The sequence below is a fragment of the Symphalangus syndactylus genome, chromosome 8, assembly GCF_028878055.3.
Source record: "Symphalangus syndactylus isolate Jambi chromosome 8, NHGRI_mSymSyn1-v2.1_pri, whole genome shotgun sequence".
Lineage (NCBI taxonomy): Eukaryota > Metazoa > Chordata > Mammalia > Primates > Hylobatidae > Symphalangus > Symphalangus syndactylus.
The window spans coordinates 138,416,256-138,437,464 of record NC_072430.2 but is presented as its reverse complement, the minus strand read 5'-3'; the positions used below and the strand labels follow the sequence as shown (position 1 = coordinate 138,437,464).

At 48.5% G+C, this 21,209-nt stretch overlaps 2 protein-coding genes across 5 annotated transcripts in view; one reads left to right on the top strand and one right to left on the bottom strand.

Annotated features, from left to right (window-relative positions):
- Nucleotides 1-2,995, bottom strand: part of TRPM8 (transient receptor potential cation channel subfamily M member 8) — a 160,822-nt gene extending 157,827 nt beyond the window's left edge. Inside the window, exon 1 of the mRNA XM_063645322.1 lies at nucleotides 498-2,995. The gene's annotated coding sequence lies outside the window, so the exon portion shown is untranslated. The remainder of the gene's footprint in view (nucleotides 1-497) is intronic.
- HJURP (Holliday junction recognition protein) lies at nucleotides 2,208-19,616 on the top strand. 4 transcript variants are annotated; one of them, XM_055291031.2, is made up of 9 exons: nucleotides 2,208-3,364; nucleotides 3,838-3,904; nucleotides 5,120-5,172; nucleotides 7,816-7,912; nucleotides 10,190-10,254; nucleotides 11,826-11,918; nucleotides 13,374-13,452; nucleotides 15,456-17,038; nucleotides 19,344-19,616. In XM_055291031.2, the coding sequence occupies exons 1-9, from the start codon at nucleotides 3,248-3,250 to the stop codon at nucleotides 19,380-19,382; spliced, it is 2,193 nt and encodes a 730-aa protein (XP_055147006.1). In that variant the 5' UTR covers nucleotides 2,208-3,247; the 3' UTR covers nucleotides 19,383-19,616. The 4 variants fall into 4 exon arrangements, with proteins under 4 accessions (XP_055147006.1, XP_055147005.1, XP_055147007.1 ...); XM_055291030.2 differs by having other exon boundaries at nucleotides 3,145-3,364; nucleotides 15,456-17,052; XM_055291032.2 differs by lacking the exons at nucleotides 7,816-7,912; nucleotides 10,190-10,254 and having other exon boundaries at nucleotides 3,160-3,364; nucleotides 15,456-17,052.
- The last annotated feature ends 1,593 nt before the right edge of the window (nucleotides 19,617-21,209 follow it).

Genomic DNA, 21,209 nt, shown 5'->3' with positions numbered 1-21,209 from the left:
AGTACAGGGCACTGTGCAGGTGCAGCCAGAGCAACTTGCCCTCATCTCTGGAAACCCTGTGAGATTCCAAGATGCTGCACCCAGAAACCTGCTGCTGGGGAAGGAGCTGAATTGTGATCCTTCCCTGTTACGTGACAGTGGAAAGTGGTGGCGAAGAGTTTGCTTAGCAGGTCTGGAGTAATATGGTTATGCTGCCAAGGGTGGTGGGGTGAGGTATTATAGAGAATGGCATTAAGGGAGGAGACCACCCCTCATATTGTCTTATGCTCAATTTCTGCCTCCAAAGAAAGAAGAAGTAAAAACTAAAAGGCAGAAATGAAATCCACAAGCAGACAGCCCAGCGCCACACCCTGGGCCTGGTAATTAAAGATCGACCCCTGACCTAATCAGTTATGTCATCTATAGATTACAGACATTGTATAGAAAAGCACTGTGAAAATACCTGTCCTGTTCTGTTGCATTCTAATTACTGGTGCATGCAGCCCCCAGTCACTTACCCCCTGCTTGCTCAATCGATCACGACCCTCTCACACGGACCTCCTTAGAGTTGTGAGCCATTAAAAGGAACAGGAATTGCTCTCTCGGGAGAGCTCGGTTGTTGGAGACATGAGTCTTGCTGAAGCTCCCAGCTGAATAAAGCCCTTCCTTCTTTAACTCGGTGTCTGAGGGGTTTTGTCTGTGGCTTGTCCTGCTACAGCATCACATGAGAAGCATGATGCAGGGTTCTTCTTTCCTTAGCTGGAGCACCACTTTGGACCATGGGATGGAGAAAGCCAGTCAGAGACAACTGGAAGACCACCAGGTCAGAACAGTAAGGGTTAATGCATAGACTTTGGCTGGCTCAGAAGGAGTCTGGCTAAAGCAAGTATGTTTTCGACTTCAATTAAAGACTTGAACTTGAGATTGAGAAATCTTTCCACTGAAGCTGCCCCCAAACTCCTAGGACAGAGGCAGATGCTTGGATTGTCAGTGAAGCCAGCAAAGGAAATCTTGGAATGGTTTCCCAGGAATAGAGAATAAGCCCTGGGAGACGCCAGTTTTGAAAACCGGTACTATCGTGCTTGTTAGAGAGTCATAGTGAGGCAGGAGAATAGGGAACTGGGGTAGCCAAGGGCTGAGGCATAAGCAAAGGAATAGCAGATGCAGCCAGTTCACATAAGCAAGAGAACAGCAGGTGCAGCCAGTTTTAAGCAAGATTGGGCAGGACATAGGCCACATCTTCACTCCTGTGATAACAAGAAAGAAGTTTCCACTTCAGCCCCTGAATGACTGCAGGCCAAGTTTCCACTTTAGGCTCTGATTAGTCGCAGGCCAATCCTTCATAGGGTGTAACCAATTGGAGGCCTCTAAAGGGTACCCAGAGGTGTTGCCAAGTTCTTTTGGCTTTATAAAAACCTTAATTGAAGAGGCTGTTAAGCTGCGTGCTCCAGTTCGCTCTCACTCTGCGAATTCTCTTCAATGAATCTGTGCTTTCCTTACTCTGTTCTCCTGTTGCTTTGTTTTTCGTTGCTTCATTCCTTTGTAACTGTGTGTTTTGTTCATTCTTTGTTCAACACACCAAGAACCCGGACAACTCTATCTGGTAACAATGGAAGAGTCAGTCGTCCAAAACTCAAAAAAAGAAAATCTTATTCAAGGTCTCAAGTTTCTAAATGGGCCCAGTTAGATGTTTGAAAAGTAAATTATGTGTAGGAAGCACAGAGTCCAAGGAAGAGCATGTTAAGTTTCTGAACACTCCTGAAGAAGGAGGAGGAAGACACCCGGCCTGTTTGTGAAAATTGGAAAAGGTACAGATTAAATGTGTAGATCCTGCAACTGGAGAAGACTCAGAGAGGATGTTTATATAGGGAGGAAGGAAGGGAAAGAAACAGGATTGGTAGGTTACCCCATCCAACTCCATGGAATTGAGAGCTCGGAAGATAAAGTGGCCCAGGGTTTTCTTCCATCAGACTGAAATGACACAGCCTTCCTGTTCCCACCTGGATCAGTCACTGGCGCTGGGCCACCCTGGGGCAGCAGGACCTTGGGTGAGGGAGTTCTCTGCAACTGAATCATCCCAGAATAGGCTGCCAACTGAAGGCCCCTGCCAACTGCCCTCCCAGCAGCTGTGGCATCTTAAGGGGAATCAGGCCAGCACATCTCTGTGTCCAGCACAACGCGACACATTTTGTGGACACACACGCTACATGAGCCCTGAAGTTCTCACCCTCCACCTACACCCCCACCTAAATTTCCGCAGGACATCATGATAGAATTGCTGTGCAGGCTGAAAGGAGGTGAAGAGCCCCCTCTAAGAGACCTCCTGGTGCTCAGCAATGCTTTTATTCTCAACCACATACTATGGTAATCACATCAGCACAAGCACACAAATGTGGTTAAGTGACGAAACTGAATGAAACTTTCCTAAGATGTCAATCATAAATTCCATCAACCATACTAACGACTGATTTATCTTGCTCTTCTCTCTGGAGAAAATATTTCAAGATTAGTATCAATGAAGAAGCAGAATATGCAATCAGAAATACATGGGGAAAAAGGTGGGTTAATAGAAGTATTTTCCTGGATTTTGTGATGTGTATCGCATTTGTCAGCATCTTTAAATGTGTCATTCGTTGAGATTTATTTTTTCCTTCTAGATGAATATTCGCTATCCTGCCTCCTTTTGGGTTGGTAATTTGGGGTTGTCTTTCTTAGGCCCCTGCCCTCGAAACTGCGCCGGGATCCCAGGCGGGCGGGTGAGGATGCGGCCCCCGCCCGGCGGCGACACCCAGGGCAAGTCACGCAGAAATCTCCAGGCCGCACTTATCTCTGGTGCAGAGCGCGGGAGATGACACGCAACCCACCAGATCTCGCACAGCACCGCTGACTAATAAGCACAGAGCTGTTTGTGAAACTACCACCGGCCGTGGCGGCCGGACACCTTCCCTCTCTTCGGCCGGACACCTTCCCTCTCTTCGGCCGGACACCTTCCCTCTCTTCCGCCGGACATCTTCCCTATCTTCCGCCGGACACCTTCCCTTTCTTCCGCCGGACACGGTCCTTGGGGCGTGGCTGGAAACTCGGGCGTGGATTGGCCGGGAGGAGGGACGCAAATTTGTTTGAAAGGCCCAATCAGTGCCCGAACGGCTTCTCCGTTCTAGTCAATAGAAAACCGAGAGGAAGGCAGGAAGGGCGGAGTCGCCTATTTGAGTGTGTGGCGCGCGAGGCCCAGCAGTCCGGGTTGGCGCTTGGGTACTGGCTGGGTCCGATGCCGGGTCCGCTGCGCGCCATGGAGGGCGAGGACGTGGAAGACGACCAGCTGCTGCAGAAGCTCAGGGCCAGTCGCCGCCGCTTCCAGCGGCGCATGCAGCGGCTGATAGAGAAGGTGCGGCCCCGCCGGTCCGCCGGGAGGGGAGGCCTGCGTGTCGGAGTGAGGCTGGGAGGGGACGTAGGACGGGAAGGGAAGGGGCTCTGAGGGCTCGGAGCGGGGGGGTGGGGAAGCGGGACTGGGACTTGGATGCGGAGAGAAGGTGGAGGCGGAGCTGGGGGCTCCGGACAGGGGAAAAGGAGGCAGCGCCGAAGGCTTCGGAGCGGGGACGGGGAGGAAAGACTGGGGCCTCCGGAACGGGGAGTGGGGAAGCGGGACTGGGGCTCGGGTGCAGAGAGGAGGGTTTGGTGGGGCTGGGGGGGCTCCTGAGTGGGACGACAGAGGCGGAGTTGGGGGCTCCGCTGCAGAGACCGCGTTTGGGGCGCCCCAGGCCAGACTAACGGCCTCTCGCGGGCTGGCGCCGCCTCCGCCCGGGTCTGGGAGTCCTCGTGGCCCTGAGACCTGACAGGAAGCCCCTTCCTCCTCCGCAGTACAACCAGCCCTTCGAGGACACCCCGGTGGTGCAAATGGCCACGCTGACCTACGAGACGCCACAGGGTAAGGGTCATCCCCACCTTCTGAGTATTCGGGTGAAGAGTGTGAATGGAGTAGTTGAAATGCTGTCCCTGCTCTCTTAAGAAGTCAACATTGTTCACCTAACTAATAGGAACCAAAACATTGGTGCCCTTAAACCTGTAAATTACTTATTAAAACAATTCCTGAAGAGACATAGGTGCCTCCTGGCTCACATGCCTCCGGCTTACCGGGTCGGCATCCCCGCTGGCCACCTCCCCACCATGGCAGCTTGGGGCAGTTGCTTAGCTGGACTGGTCTCTGTCTTCACCTGTGAAATGGGAAGGATAATGACAATAATGTCTCCCGGGCGTGGGTATTGTAACAGTTACGTACAATCCCTGTGAAACTCTGGGAACAGTACCCACCCTCCACTGCGAATACTCACATTGACTATTGTTTGCCCTGTTTAACTTGGAGTAGTAACTGTCTTCCTTGAGGCTCCAAGTATTTGAATAGGGAGAAGAAGGCATTCCGTTTAATAGTTAATGTAAACGGACTGAAATCTTGTGGATTCTTTTTGGTAAATAGCTGGTGACGCTTTGCACTGGCTGGGGTCAATTCCTCCCATATAGCTTTATAACTAACTCAGTATCACTTAATGAAAACAAACCTCAGAGCAAGTTCTATGTTGCATTAAACAGACGGACACAAAAGGTTCACAAGATCTGCTCCTTGAGTAAAAAGAAATCCTACCTTTCTGCCTTTAGAGCCAATCCAGGCATATCTTGGGTGAAAAGTTTACACAGGCAGAAAGTAAAATATTCCAGTGGCAGGTCTGTAACCCTTTGGTCTCTGTATAACATGTAGATTGCCCTTAGAAAGCATTCGTTCAGTATATGGGATGTAGAGCTTGCCTGCGAAAAGTGCTTACTCCCTCTATATGGTATATAGATTGCCCTCTATATTTTAAGGACAGTCGCTGTCACATGTTCCTTGTTTTCATTTAACTTTTTGGGCTAATGATGTAATTTGATGAGCCATTGTCTAGTAGGTAGGAGAGATTTCCATGAATGACAAATTTGCCTTAAAAACCTGAAGCTTTACAAAGGGGAACAACCATAGGGTGTCGGAAACCTGGCTTGGTTTTAGTATTGTACCTTTTTTCTGCCTGTCACTTTGGCTTCTGGTGAACACAGATTGAGCAGAAGTTCAGCGTTCAAGATTATGTAAATGGTCATTTTTGTTTCTTTTCTTCAGGATTGAGAATTTGGGGTGGAAGACTAATAAAGGAAAGAAACGGAGAGATCCAGGTATTTAGTGTCAAATTTTATTGCCAAATAACCTTGCTGTGGAGGAGTATTGATGTGAATAAAGGTGTGGGTGTACTTTTTCTCATGTTGATTATACTCTTTTTCTGTTTTTAAGGATTTAGAAGCGTTTCTTCTGTAGCTTGTCAAGTGCAAGGAGGCACTGTGTGATGTTTGGCCTTTTTTGTCACCCTGTGTTTCCTGTGTCACAGGCTGAGGGGCTCTGATAACACGTGCAGAGGCTGGTCCAGCTGGGTAACCCTCCCCAAGGCCACGTGCCAGCCCATCAAGGGACTCACTTTGTTGGGTCCTTACAGAAAAGACCAAATCCTGTTCCTTCTAGGGAAGAAGAATGTCTCTCTTCCTGTTTTGAAAGAGGAGGAAGAGAGATGAGGGGAGATGCGGCCTGGAGGATCACATGTCTTTCCTTCTGCATTTTTCTACCTTCGGGAGACCCGGGCTTCACTGCCTAGTTGATCCGAGGGTGTTGCAGCTCTGAGACTCGTTATTTTAGTGGAAGGTGCTGTTGGCCTTTCTACGGGGACACCCAGGAGCCCTTTTGCCATGGTAGCTTTTGCCAGGTTGTCTGGTATTCAGTTAATCACTGCCTCTCAGATGCCACGTGGTTCCTCCCTGTGGTCACAGGTCAAGGAACCTGTACCCACGAATGAAAACATCAAGGTCAAGGTGACATAATATTAACAGGAAATTTGAAATCAAGTCTTCTTGATTAATTATTCTAGTCATAGAAATGTTAAAAGTACGTACAACTACATAAATGAGCTGATTTCTCTCTGCAAAGATGGTCACTAATGCTATTTTAGTACAATGTGATTCCCTATAATACACATCTTTATAAATGCATTTTTTTTTCCCTCACTTTTCCAGTTAACACATCTGGCTAACTCTTCATCAATTGTTGTATAATTATAAAATTATATAATTATTTTTAAAATCCTGTTTTTTTAACTGCTCTCCTGTTGATAGGCAATTAGCTATTTGTGGCTTTCTTTATTAATAAATAAGGGTCAGCACACTTTTTCCACAAAGGGCTGGATGGTACATATTTTAGGCTTTGCTGGCTGTATGGTCTCTGTTGTAACTACTCAGCTCTGTGTTGCAAGAGGAAAGTGGCCAAAAATAATATGTAAATGAGTGTACGTGGCAGTGTTCCAATAAAACTTTATTTATAAAGCCTCTGTTAGAAATGGTTTTCAGAGAAAATCCTGGTCCTTATCTCTTCCCGATACTGATATTCCCCCTTTTCAATAAATGCTGAGAAGTGGGATTATTGGGTTAAAGTATATGTACTCTTTGAATTATGCATAATAGAGATGTCCACTCATCAGACCAGTGCTTATATGGTCCTGGTGGCAAAAAGTTTTCATTTAAAGATTTATTTAAGGTTTTTGCTTAAAATGTAGGAGGACCCCTACCTGGGTCTCCAGAATCTTCAGACCCTTTCTTGGGATTAGGAAACTGGGCGTAGCCTGAGATTTCAGCTGGGACATCTCTGACTTCACTGTAATTGCTGTTGGTGACAGTGCCCAGATCCGCCTTCACCTTTTCTCAGATGACTTGGTGCTCCTGCTGCCCTGGAGGATGGGGGAGGCTGTGGGCCCTGGCAGGCCAGGCATTGACCTGTGCTGGGTTGGTTATAACACAATGCCTGGGCTCTGTTTGTAGCTACCAGAGCTACGACGTTGTTTGGGGTTGGTGTAGATCGTCTGCTTCTCTGTGATTCTCAAACCAGGTTCTGCCTCAGACACAGCCACAAAACAACCCTGTAAACTCCACCTTACGTGACGGTTTCACTGGAAGCAAAGGTTCTGATATTCTGGATGTGGGCTTCAGTTACCCTGTAGTGGTCCTGGGTAGCCCCAAGTCCTCTGAACCCTCAGAGTTGACACCTGAGGACCATCCCTAACGGTATAGGCTGCGCCACCTTCTCACGCCCTGTTTTTATAAGGCTGGGTGGTTCCTAAAATAATATTTCAGCCAATCTGGTATCCTGAATGCTTGAATTTCACTAATGAGAACCCACCGATGCCATGTTCTGGGATTATTCATGGGGCCTGCTGTAGAGCAGGCTCTGGAGAGCTGAAGCAGGCCTGACCAGGAGTGTGGCCGCCCGACCACCCCTGCCCACCAAGTGTGAGCTGGTCAGGACAAGCAGCTGCCTCTGTGCGTGTAGCTTGGGCTTAAACTGGCTCCTCCCCGCCTTAAATTCTCCAGCATATTCTTTAAAGATCACAGGAAGTTGCCTAGGGGCCACTTGACTATTTATCTGTTCTCGCTGATGACCTCAGGACAATTTTGTTCTGTTTCAATTTGCCTTTTTGTTTGCCCCAGTCCCTGCCATCCCTGGGCCAGTGTTAGGAGGTGTGAGCTTATCTGCTCGTGCCTGGGCCCCTGACTTTCCCTGCTCCTTCCAAGTGGCTTTGTAAGTAGCAGCCCCTGCTACAACCCAGGGGAGCCTCAGCTCCCTCCTACGTTCTTGAGGCCTCTTATAAAGTGGACATGCAGGGAGAAGAGAAGCCTTGTGGCAGGCTCCTGCTGTCTCCTGTGTTAACAGAAGGATTGCAGTGACTTTGAAATGTGCTGTCACTCAAACAACCATGTCTTTATTGGCTTCTGCACTTGGAGGACTCCTCCGTGAAGCCCGCGGACAGAACAGATGGCTCCGTGCAAGCTGCAGCCTGGGGTCCTGAGCTTCCCTCGCACCGCACAGTCCTGGGAGCCGGTGAGTGTCACCTTCGTCAGAGAACTGAGGTCAGGAGGGACCAGTCCTGACGCACCTGTTACAACAGCCTAAAGCCTAGATTCCTCAGTAGTGAAGTTTTTATTTTTTCTAAGGTGTATCTTACAAACTAAAATCATGTTAGAGTACCCTGTTGGTTCCTTCTGAGCTCTGCTGTGCCCACAGTTACATCCAGTGCCTGACATATGAATGGTACTCAGGTGTTTCTTGAGTAAATAAACGTGCCCCTCCATGTGAAAAGTTAATATCCAGATTTAATAAGACTTAAGATTTGCCCCTACAGGGTGGTGTTGTGAACCCTCACTTCTGTAGGGCAGCTTCCCGCCTCATCCTCCCAGGAAGCTCCTTTGTTGTCCCCGGGCCAGTCTCACTGCCCAGCCCCATCCTGTCCTCTTTTCTCGGGAATCCGTCCCTCACCCCTTCCTTCTGTCTTCAGCCTCTGTCCCCTATCCATCTATTGGTATTTAGATGCGCTCAGACTCACCTTAGACACATCAGTCCCTTTGTGGCTCTCCCTTGTCCTGGGCCCCTTCCTTGCCACCTCCCTTTGTCCAGTCCCCTTTACAACCAGAGTGAAATAACCTGCTCCATTTGCTGCCATGGATTCCTTACCCCACCAACCCCGTGCGTTCCTCCTCTCCCGACTCCTTTCGGCTCCATCTCTAAAGCCTAGCTCTGTGTGAGGTTTCTCGCAACCCCATTGCTAAATCCTGTTGGCATTCTTTGGGTTTTGCCCTCTCCATAGCATTTAAACCTTCTGGAAGTTGTGGCCTGGGCCTCTGTGGCCCCCTGCTCCTCAGCCCCATGCTCCTCCCGTTTTCCTCCTTCCGTCTTCGTCCTTCCCAGCCTGCAGTCTGCTTGCCTCCCATCCCTGCGGGATGCCCTTTCTGGAGGGTTTGTTTGAGCTGCTTTTGCCCTTCCCGCGGGTGGAGCCATGGCTTCTCTGTGTGCTGACTGTAACCTCCAGCCAGACCTCAGCTGGGGGCGTTTTACTGCCTAGCAGCCCCTCTGCTTCAATACTTCATGTCCACACTTGGCACAGCTAAGACTCAGCCTGACACACAGGCTCCCCATCTTCTGCTCTGTGCCTCAGTACAGGCCCTTGCCGTCTTCCCTCTAGTGTTAGCCAGAAACCCAGGGTCTTCTTCATCTCAGCCTCTGCCTCATTCCTCATGGCCAAGGCATCCTTGTTCTGTGCCTTGTGCTTCGTTAGCTCTCATGTCCCCCCCTGAGCACCAGCCCCCATCCCCACTCGGGCTCCCTCCACCCCACTGACACACCCGTGAATGTGGTCAAGCCGCTTCTCTGATGCAACATGTGGCTTCCCATTGCTTTTGGGGTAAAAGGCCAGAACCCAGAATGGGGCCTGAAGGCCTGCCTGACCGCATGGCCTCCTCACTGCCCCCGGGAAGCCCCTGTGATCCCCAGGCCGGAACAGACCCCCACTCTTATCTACGCTCTTTAGACCTGGGTTCCTCTGCTTGTGAAACGGTTTTGTCACTAGCCTTTAAACACCTGTCTCCTGGACACTGGCCTTCTGCAGCCTCTGTCCACTCTGCCCAGCCCCTTCCCTGGCACCTTGCCTACACCGTAGTTAGTGATGGGTGTTGAGTTGCTAAAGGGAAGCTGGTGGTCTTGCAGAGTAGAATTGGAAAGCTCTTCATGAGGATACTTACCCGTGGTGCTATGTGTTTACTGCTATTAATCCAGATTTTAACTATAAATCCTTAGGTCCATGAATTTCCCTGACTGCTTGAAATCACAGGAAATAGTTATTTGACAGATGTACTGCGCAGTATGGCACCCACCAGCCCTCTCTGGATGATATTTAAATTAGTTGAAAGTTAAATAAAATTTAAAATCCATTTCCTCAGCCTTACTGGCCACATCCCAGCTGTTCAGTAGCCCTATGTGGCTAGTGGCTAGCCTAGGACAGCAGGCAAATAACTTCCCATGGTCACTGAAAGTTCTGTCGAGCGGTGCTGGGCTTGAGCATCTCAACATCCAGGCTCAGAGGCCGTGGAAAGCTGGAGGTGATGCAGAATCTGCCTTTCCTCACTCCATGGCCCCAGGCAGTTTCCCATTCTAAGGGATTCTCTGAGTTACTAAGAACCACGGGCAGCCGTAGATGGCTCCAGTGGGTGCACCCTTGAAGCAATGGGGATTTTTACTGTAGAACTTACTCAAAGTGATGCCAAGACCAGGAACATGCACTCTTTCCTGAAAATCCTGATTGAGATTTACTTGTTTGACTTTTAGATTCAAAACGCCGTGAGGTCTATGCCACGTTGGACCAGGAAGAGTCAGTTGCTTGGGCCTTAGCGGTAAGTACTGCCTTTAGTAATAAATGGACAGAGGGGGCGCTTGGGGGCTCAGAGGTGGGTCCATCAAAGCCCATGTGGCCTGGGGCGGGCAGCGTTGCCTGCACCCTTCTGGAAGTCCTCTCCTGAGGCTGGCTTTTGCTACTTCCAAGTCTCGGATTTCCTCGTGTCCAGATTCCCTTCAGCGGTAAGGCCCTCCTCTCAGTCTAGCACTTGGCAGCCAGTTCTACCCCCAGTGCAAGCCTGATTCACGATGATTTTCACTCTGCAGATAAAGCTGTCAGTGTGGTTGGCAGGGCGCCGTTTGCCTGCATGAGCACACGACAGGAAAGTTGGGCTCTCGGTCAGTCTCCCCCACAGGGGCAGGGTAAAAAGAGGTGTTCTAGGGAGTATTTCCAGGGCTGTCCTCAAATGCCCCAAGTCACAAGGTCACCTCATTGGGCAGCTGTCACTAACCTAAACAGTAAATGTCATTTATATGTCTGTTTCCCAGAGTGCCCCCTGGGTCACAGAAACCACCCGTTTTCTTATGGGATGTGCCTCTTATCCTCCTTTGTTGATATAGATGAGAATTTACACAGAGCGTAACCGGCTTCAGCATCTTTCCTGGCCCCCGTGTCACACTCTGTCACCTGCTAGGATACCTGGTGCATGGTTTTCCTTTAAAATTGCTACTTTTGTGCAGAGGGTTTCCCACGCACCCATGTGTGACTTTCAGTGACTAAGAAGAAAAAGGCCGTGATCCTGGGGAAGAAACTGAGAGATTTTGTAGAGATTGGAACAAAGGGGAAGTGGGTGGTGCCAAGAGTCAAGAACCAAAGTGCCAGCCCCACTCAGCAGAGGACAGAGGGTGATGCCCTCTATTTCCAGTGTCTAGCAGGGGAGGGGTAGGGGAGCTGCTGAGCTGGAGCACTGAATTTCTGTTTTTGTTTTTGGTTTTTTTGAGATGGGAGTCTCACTCTGTCACCCAGGCTGGAGTGCGGTGGGGCGATCTCAGCTCACTGCAACCTCTACTTCCTGGGTTCAAGTGATTCTCCTGCCTCAGCCTCCCAAATAGCTGGGACTACAGGCGCCCGCCACCATGCCCAGCTAATTTTTGTATTTTAGTGGAGATGGAGTTTCACCATGTTGGCCAGGCTGGTCTCGAACTCCTGGCCTCAAGTGATCCACCTGCCTCAGCCTCCTAAAGTGCTGAGATTACAGGCATGACCCACCACACCCAGCCAGGAGCACTGAATTTCTTATAAACTTACCAGTTTGAAGTTATTACCAGTAGTTGAGTCCTGAACTCACCTATGAATATTCAGATTTTTTTTTTTTCCTGGTCTAGCAATGCTGTCATAAACTTCTCTAGACGTGGTTTTAATTTTTTTTGTCTTTTTACATTCTTTTGGGTTATTAACATAGCAGGAGGTGAAAAAGTGACTTTGAATAACATCATGGAGGTGAAAGTGACTTTGAGTAGCATCATGTAAAGATTTGTACATTAATGAGCTTGCCAGTTTGTTCTGGAATCCAAAAGGTCAGCTATACTCAGAAGCTCTTAAAAATTCTGACTTCTCTTTTTTGATCAGCCTGCAGTGCCTCAGAGCCCTTTGAAAAATGACTTAAGAAGGAAATACTTGACACAAGTGGATATACTGCTACAAGGTGCAGAGTATTTTGAGGTAATCTGTTTCCCAGTTGTTTGTTTTTATATAATTAGATCATAAAATAAATACATTGAGGTATGGTGTTATTATGCTTTTTGTTTTTTCTACAGAACCCGTAAAGAGCATTTGAAGTAATGATTTCCAAATTGTTGTATTCACGTGCTGACATACTTGCTCTTCTTGAATAAACACTCCAGGTCCCCCAGGGCAGCGCCATCAGGAAGGTGGGAGTCCTGGCGGGGGCGCTTTGCCCACTGTTCTGGGGCGACTCAGAGAAAAATCTAGTGGGGCAGCCAGGCATGGTGGCTCATGTCTGTAATCCCAGCACTTTGGGAGGCCAAAACAGGTGGGTCACTTGAGGTCAGGAGTTTGAGACCAGCCTGGCCAACATGGTGAAACCTCACCTCTACTAAAAATAGAAAAATTAGCTGGGTGTGATGGCAGGTGCTTGTAATCCCAGCTACTTGGGAGGCTGAGGCAGGATAATTGCTTGAACCCAGGAGGCAGAGGTTGCAGTGAGCTGAGATTGTGCCACTGTGCTCCAGCCAGGGTGATAGAGCAAGACTCTATCTCAAAAAAAAAAAAAAAAAAAAAAAAAATCTATTGGGGCCACACATGGGACTCTTAAGAGCAGCCCCGACCTCTGGACCGGGATTTGAAGCTGCATAGTTACGGAAGCAATAGTCCCCACATTCCCTGGTGTGATCAGGCTAGAATCAGCTGCAAGGTGAGGAGGCTGACCCTTGGCACCTGTCCCGCCTGCTGAGGGGTCATGCTGGGTGGGGGGCGGGGTGATGGCATGAGAGGTGGGCACACTCACCTGCCAACCCCTCTCTTACGGTCAGTGCCCTCTGCCATAGAATAAAGGACATTGCAACACCAAATACCTAGGAAGTACACATTGCAGAATAAAAATTCATCTCCAAAAAAAGGCAGCAATCTCACAGGGGTGTATGTGTTTTCTTACTGTGCTGCTGACCAGTGGAAAGCCTGTATTTGAGGACCACCGACTTAGTGGATGTACCTGAAATGCTTTTTCCTTTAACCCAAGGCAGCAAATGGTGTCCTCTTGGTTGCTGTGTTGATCCAGGGAACAGATTAGGGTTAGGAACGAATGGATCTATTGGGTCTTCTTTGTCCACCATCCAGCTGGCCCCTAGGTGTTCTTGTGGTCTGAGTATAATGCTAGACAAAGAAAGCTACCAGTGCCCCTGGGGTAAGAAGTTACTGGCAGATGAGTGGTGACTGTGGCTGGAAGCTATCCTGGAGACCACATCAAGTATCCAGATCTTAGTAGGACATTTTTTCTTCCCACTGCCCGAAGCCTAGCTGGCCACTGTCACCACATTCACACGCTCATCGACACGGCTGTGCTAAGATGCACAGTCCACATTGTCGGAAGAACCCAGCTCCTTGCACCCAGTTGACACCTGGCAACTTTTTTCTTGTAACCACTGGCTCTGATTTCAGTGTGCAGGTGACAGAGCTGGAAAGGATGCACGTGTGACTCCGTTCCCTTCACTGACCTCACCTGCCATGCCTGCCCCTGGTGAGTGTGACACAGAAACTGTGTGAACCGTGCGTGTGTCCTTCACTTTTGCTGGAGCTGCGTGGCCCCTCAGAGCTACTCACACTGGCCACGCCATCATTTCCTGGTGTGTTTCATCAACATAAATTGTTAGAGATACACTTGGATTTCACTGGAAGATTGAGATGTTTTAAAATGAGCTGTTTATTCTCTGCACGTCTGCTCTTTATTCCAATTTACTAGCTTGAAAAGTTTTGCATCTCCAGAAGCACAGGACTAGTACAGTGAACACCCTTCACTTGCTTCACAATATGTTGTCATATTTGCGTTATCACCCCCCCACACACACATGCACACACAGTGTGTATTTATTTGCATTTGTGTATGCATTTATCCCTAAATGCCTCACACATACCTCCAAAAGTCGGCTAATTCTCCTTTATGACTACAGTACGCTTAACACATGCCAGAAATTGAACATGGATGCAGTACAGTTTTACCTGTTGTGCCAATGATGTCCTTTGCAGCCTTTCTGGTTTGCCTGACCATTTCCAGACCCACTCAGGCTGGTACCACCGTTGCATTTAGTCTCCCTCCATCAAGAGTGGCTCCTTGGCCTTTTCTCCCTCGTGGCCACCTTTCATGTGAGTGCCTTTCTTGAATAGCCCAGGCCAGTAGTTTTGCAGAATGTCCCTGAATTTGGACCTGATTGCTTCCTTGTGGTTAGGTTCATGTTAAACATTTTTGGCAAAATTACTACAAGGATGACCTGTCCTCTCAGAACATTTGGTCCGTCTGTCCCATTCTTGGTGACTTTTGAGGCTGGTCATTGAGTTAAGGTAAGACCTTAATTCAATGTTTCTCATTGCAACAGGCCCTTTTTCCTTGGAGTCATCTGTGTGTGATTCTTTGAGATCTCCTAGGAACCTTTTCTCTAAAAACTTCTCACCCAGTGATTTAGAAGCCAGCAATGCGGATCGCCTGGGTGGGGGTCCCTGCCCAGGTTGTTTCTGTCTCTGCCATTCCTTGGCACACGTCAGTTGGCATTATTCTGTTCAAAAGAGCTATCTCCCCTCTGGTTTTTTTTTTGCTTCCTGTAGTTCCCTCTCATGCTTTGATTTATTTTATTTTTATTTTTTAGGATCAGTAGGAATTCATGGAGTCTTTTTGTTCTTTGATTCACATGTTATAATCCATTGCCAGTATTCAATTTGACGCTCAAATAACCCCAGATTTAGCTGTCAGGGAGCCCCTTTCAGGCTGGCTTTTGTGTCGTGTAGTGCAGCGCCATGCGTTTTTGAGCACTTCTTCACCCCTGCCCTGATGCCATATCTGCCTCTCCCAGTTCTCACCAGCTGCAATGACTTAGCAGGTGCTCATCTGGTCAATTGTACAGCATAAAATAACTCTAGCATTGCAGCACCTGCTACCACTCTTCACAACCATCTACTAAATAAGCTTGAAAATTTCCAAGCAGCTCTTTCTATCCTTAGACAATATCTCTTTAAGAGGCAGACATTCAGAGTATTTGGACTCTTTCTTTTCTCTTTGAGTTATCAATTTAACATACAGATTTTTTTTTCTGTTTGTGTTCGATTTTATGGTTTTTTCCCATCACCGTTGGTTTATTTTTTTTAAAAATATAGGAAACATTTACATGATGCAAAAGTCAAAGCTATATGAAGAGGTTTGTTTAGAAGTCTTACACCGCTTCCCATCCCTGTAGGTAAACAGTGTTGTCATTTTTCAGTTTCAAATTTGCTTTTGAAAAGGCATCCATCTTCTAAACAGGCCAGAGGGAAAGGAAGACACCTTTGGGAAATGTACGATGGAGAGTAGAAATCAAATTTTGATAGCAAAAAATATCTCTGAGAAGAGTCTATTCCTACACATTTGCGGTGTTTTTGTTTTTGCTATTGCTTAAAAAAACATAGTCCTGATCCAATCTTAAGTTCTGTCATCTGTGCACATGGATGGTTTAGAATGGTAACACACCTTTACTTTATGTGTATCTTTTCTCCCAGGATACTGCAGTCGTGTCTCCGGAAAGAGTCCTGGTGACCCAGCGAAACTAGCTTCATCTCCCAGAGATTGGGATCCTTTGCATCCTTCCTCCACAGACATGGCCTTAGTACCTAGAAATGACAGCCTCTCCCTACAAGAGACCAGTAGCAGCAGCTTCTTAAACAGCCAGCTCTTTGAAGACGATGACATTTGCAATGTGACCATCAGTGACCTGTACGCAGGGATGCTGCACTCCATGAGCCGGCTGTTGAGCACAAAGCCGTCAAGCATCATCTCCACCAAAACGTTCATCATGCAAAACTGGAACTCCAGGAGGAGGCACAGATGTAAGAGCAGGATGAACAAAACATATTGCAAAGGAGCCAGACGCTCTCAGAGGAGCTCCAAGGAGAACTTCGTACCCTGCTCTGAGCCTGTGAAAGAGACAGGAGCATTAAGAGATTGCAAGAACGTATTGGATGTTTCTTGCCATAAGACAGGTTTAAAATTGGAAAAAGCTTTTCTTGAAGTCAACAAACCCCAAATCCATAAGTTAGATCCAAGTTGGAAGGAGCTGAAAGTGACACCCTCGAAGTATTCTTCCTTGATTTATTTTGACTCCGGTGCAACGTATAATCTTGATCAGGAAAATAGATTTAGGACATTAAAATGGTTAATTTCTCCTGTAAAAATAGTTTCCAGACCAACAATACAACAGGACCATGGAGAGAACCGTCAGAGGGAGATTGAAATCCGATTTGATCAGCTTCATCGGGAATATTGCCTGAGTCCCAGGAACCAGCCTCACCGGATGGGCCTCCCAGGCTCCTGGGCCATGAACATGTACAGAGGGGGTCCTGCGAGTCCTGGTGGCCTTCGGGGCTTAGAAACCCGCAGGCTGAGTTTACCTTCCAGCAAAGCAAAAGCAAAAAGTTTAAGTGAGGCTTTTGAAAACCTGGGCAAAAGATCTCTGGAAGCAGGTAGGTGCCTGCCCAAGAGTGATTCCTCTTCATCACTTCCAAAGGCCAACCCCACGCACAGCCCAGCTCGCCCGCAGCAGACATCTGACCTTCACGTTCAAGGAAGCAGTTCTGGAATATTTAGAAAGTCAGTGTCACCCAGCAAAACTCCAGTCCCAGATAAAGAAGTGCTAGGCCACGGAAGGAATCGTTATGATGAAATTAAAGAAGAATTTGACAAGCTTCATCAAAAGTATTGCCTCAAATCTGGGCAGATGAAGGCGCCTTTATGTATTGGAGTGTCTACAGATAAAGCAAGTATGGAAGTTCGATATCAAACAGAAGGCTTCTTAGGAAAATTAAATCCAGACCCTCACTTCAAGGGCTTCCAGAAGTTGCCATCATCCCCCCTGGGGTGCAGAAAAAGTCTACTGGGCTCAACTGCAATTGAGGCTCATTCATCTACATGTGTTGCTCGTGCCACAAGGAGGGACCATCAGTTCCCTGCAAAAAGACCCAGGCTATCAGACCCCCAGGACTCCGGATGCCGGGCCAGTTCCCGGGGTGCCTCAGATGGGGTGGGCAACACCGTCAGACCGGGAGACCAGGGCAGCTCTTCACAGCCCAACTCAGAAGAGAGGAAGGTGCGTTTCTGTTGGTTGAATGTGGTGTTTTTTGTGAGTGACTGCTCTTTGGACAGAGGCTTTTTATGGTAGGAACCTTTGTGCCACATTTAGTGAATCTCAACCGAATTCTTACATACGTGATCATTTTCCGAGCTTTCTCCCAAATGCTTTTCCTTCCTGTAAAGTCAGCATCTATATCAAGAACGTGTTCCTGTGTGAGATGCATCAAGGTGGAGCAGAAGATGCTCTTGCAGAAGTTTCACACACTTTCCATTAGAATGCATTCAGAGGCTTTTCTACAAATCCTCACTTACTACACTTGATTCATCTTTGTCAAACCTTCATTTCTAATCTCTTCATCTGACACTCAGAAAATAGCTGTTGTAAGGCAAAAGTGATCTAAAGCGAATGACTTCCTGTCTATTTCTGGATTCCTGGTAGGGAAAGAGCAAGAGTGGCCTGGGAGAGCCACGAGCATAGTATTCTCACAGGTGCGAGGGGTGCCCTGCAGATCCTCTCAGTGCTCAGTGTTAAAACTTCTGCACCTTGTTCCGCAGCTTAATTTGTGCAAATCATGTCAGCTAGAGTTTTAGTCTGCGTGTATCCTTTTCTCTAGAGACAGTGGGGTGGGGTGGGTCAGTATGAGCGGGTACCTTTGTTGGCATTAAGGGTTGGATTACCCAGCACAGCTTCTCTGTGTGTCCACAGCCAGGATCTGAAGGATGCGACTTTTTTAACTCAGTACCACGGCTCACCCACAGGTGGACGGGACTTGACTGTGGGTTTGATTTGGCCAGTTCCTTTGGGTTTTGTGTGTTTGTGGTTCCGGCAGGTGAGGCTGTGTCTCCAGTATCCTCTTCCCTTGTGCCCTAGCCTGGCGATGTGCCTCTTCTCTGAGGTCATTTGGGTGGACCCTGCCTGCCATAAGTGTCCCATTTTCTGTTTCTCCCACCTGGACCCACCTGGCCTGCGAGCCCTTCTCAGCCACTGGCTCCTGCCATCCGTCCAGCTCAGAACCAAGGTCTGGTGTGCCTTGTTCCTTCTGTGGTGCCTGCCTTCGAAGCCTGCAGTCCGGCCTGTGCATGGCAGAGACCACACCCTCTGACCACCAGCGGCCTCCTGTGTCTTGAGCCCCCTGGGGCCTTTCTCACTGTCGCTGTCTTCCCAGTGTCCTTGGACTGCTCAGGGCCACCCGTTCCAGGGTCTGCCGTAGGACAGCCCTTCCCTTCCAGGGAACTTTCACTGGCATTCTTCCCCTACTCCCCAGTTCTTTGCTATTGCATCCTCAGACGTCCTCCCCAGACTCCACCCACCGCTCAGCTGCCTGCTCCGTGCAGGTAACCCCCACCCTCCCAGGGGTTGCACATGGTGGGTGCTGCGGTGGGGAGCTGTCTGGACACGGGCCAGTCTCGTAGGTTAGCGGCTCAGGCTCCTTGGCTCAGTTCTAGAAGCCCCCAGGTTTTGTTGGATGTTTTGGTTTTCAAAGTTATTTTCGTGTATAAAGTCATACTGTGTGAGCTAACCAGAAGCAGATGAAAGAAGCGTCGGTTGTCATCTGTCTTCCCAGTTGAGAATGGACATACGTAAGTGTTCAGGTGATGGGAAAGGTTTTTCTCTGCAGGGCCCCAGCTAGGGTCAGGGGCACTGTGTGGGCAGGGCCCTCAGAGCTCCTCCCCTGGCAGTGCACGGCTAACAGCAGAGTCTTTCCCTCGGGTCTTGGTCTCCAACTGTGTGCCTGATGCCCCCTCCTGTGCCCACTTGGCTTTTTCAGACCAAACCGCCAGCCAGGTGACTTTTAGCCACAGTTAGTGAAGCCTTCGAGAATCTCAGCCGCATCTTCATGGCAGACACTTCATGGAGGCTGCTTTGAGAGCGAAGTTTATGTGTTCTGTTTAACAGATGACCTCTCAAGATTCTCTTTCTCAGTTGAAAGGGGAGAATTTCACCAAAAACAACTCTCTTGCCCAGAGAGCGATCTGAGGTTTCTCCTGGTCTCCCACACATCAGAGCTCCTCTGCTCTGCTCGCCCTGCTTGTCTAAACCTAACTGCTTTTTCTCAGCTAGTGCCCCAGCTCTTCCTTTTACCATCATCCTGCCCCTGGGATTCTGTCTCGTGCCTTTTCCCACCTTGTTCCATCATCTGCTGGCCCCGTGCCAGTCACCTGCAGACCCCTTTCCATGAGTGGCATCCTGCCCTGGTGTTTCTGTAAGTATTTTTTATACATGCAGTGGAATAAGTAGAAAACAACCTTTTTGTGGCTGGCGTTGGGAATTCTACTAGAATTTTGCTAACATAATTTTCTTTGTCTTTTTTTTTTCCTAGGGGAGAGAACACGTCTTACAGGATGGAAGAGAAAAGTGATTTCATGCTAGAAAAATTCAAAACTAAAAGTGCATAGCTAGGTCATTTTGGAGTGTTACTTCTCTTCCCACTTGCTCTCTGTTTGTGGTTTTGTTTTGTTTTTAATTCTTGAGACTTTGAGGACTTGGTTGACTTCTCTGCCCTTAAAGCAAATATTAGTGAAATTGGCTCCATCAGAGATGACCCTCAAGTTCTTGGTGTAGAAATTATGTGAATAAAGTTGCTTAATTAGAATTTTTAGGGTTCTCTTTGATAGGCCTATTTTTCTAATGTGTGTGTTTTTGGGGGGTTTTGTTTGTTTGTTTGTTTGTTTTTGAGACAGTCTCCCTCTGTCGCCCAGGCTGGAGTGTGGTGGCGTGATCTCCGCTCACTGCAACTTCCGCCTCCCAGGTTCAAGCGATTCTTCTGCCCAGCCTCCCGAGTAGCTGGGATTACAGGTGCGCGCCACCACGCCCGGCTAAATTTTGTAGTTTTAGTAGAGACGGGGTTTCACCGTATTGGCCAGGCTGGTCTTAAGGTCCTGGCCTCGTGATCCATCTGCCTCAGCCTCCCGAAGTGCTGGGATTACAGGCATGAGCCACTGCACCCAGCCATGTGTTCTTTTTTAAATTTAGATATGTCCAGAGAATCCTCTCTCCTGTTTCCCATTTCATTCGAGAATATTGTTTGCTTGTGAGACATAAGTTTGAGCCCTGCACGCAATGACCCTTGAAGGAAAATAAACAGCCCTGGTTGTGCCAGATACTCCTGCAGCCACAACGCCTGTGACTCCTCATGATTCTTATTGAAGCTGTTGATGACAGGGTATCATGGTGACGTTTTTGTAATGAAATATTTCACATATTCAGAATACACTGGTGAAACTCATGCTGGAGTAAATAGTTAATATATTGCCATATGTGTTTGGGATTGCTTTTTTAGGAAAGATTTAAAATGAGATTAAATTACACATTTTTCATTCCTGCCTACCGCCCCAGGCGATTGCTCTCCTGATGTCAGGTATCACCCCCTTACCCTACCCCATATCCCTTCCCCCCTACATCTTATGTTGGGACCATGTTGTGTGTGTGTATGCGCGCACGCCTGTGTGCTCAGGCTGCCATAACAATGCTGGAGACCAGGTGGCTTAAACAGTAGAAATTTATTTTCTCACAGTTTTTGGAGACTAGAAGTTTAAGACAAGGGAGCCAGCATGGTTGGGCTCCGGTGAGGACTCTTCCTGGCTTGCAGAAAGCTGTCTTCTTGCTGTGTCCCCACATGCTGGAGAGAGCAAGATCTCTGGTATCTTAGGAGGGCACTAATCCCATCATAAGGGCCCCTCACTCATGACCTCATCTAAACCTAATCACCTCCAGAAAGCCCCATCCCCAATGCCATCATGCCAGGGGCTAGGGCTGAATCATAAGAACTTGAGGGACACAGTTCAATCCATAGCCTGTGAGTCAGTAAGGAGAGTGCACACTGCTGAGAGCTGAGAACCTGGCCAGGTGTTGCAGACCTCACAGACGGCTCATTTCCTCAAAGAACAGGCCGGCAGTGTAATGCTGGCTCAGGCTCGGCCAGGGCCAGAATGGCCCCTACAGATCTAGAGCCTTCCCTCAGGCCTGCTGCTTCCTAAGGACAACACTACCCACCCTTTCCTCTTCAGGAAAACCATCACTGCAGTCCAGAACTGCTTGTGCCTCTCCTCCCCCCACACCCAGCAGACTGCTGAAACCTTGCTGGCCGGGCCAGGCCTGGCTGCCAGAGAGGCTGGTGTTCTGTCATCCAGTGGAGGAAGGTGAGGTGGAAGGATCTGGGCATGGGTCTTGGCCAACTTACAGGATC

Excerpts from the sequence above, each read along its gene's own strand:
- HJURP (XM_055291030.2), top strand. The coding sequence starts at position 3,248 with ATGCCGGGTCCGCTGCGCGCCATGGAGGGCGAGGACGTGGAAGACGAC. Across the intron at positions 11,919-13,373 it reads AAGGTGCAGAGTATTTTGAG|TGTGCAGGTGACAGAGCTGG; the intron begins GTAATCTGTTTC and ends CTCTGATTTCAG. Across the intron at positions 13,453-15,455 it reads ACCTGCCATGCCTGCCCCTG|GATACTGCAGTCGTGTCTCC; the intron begins GTGAGTGTGACA and ends CTTTTCTCCCAG.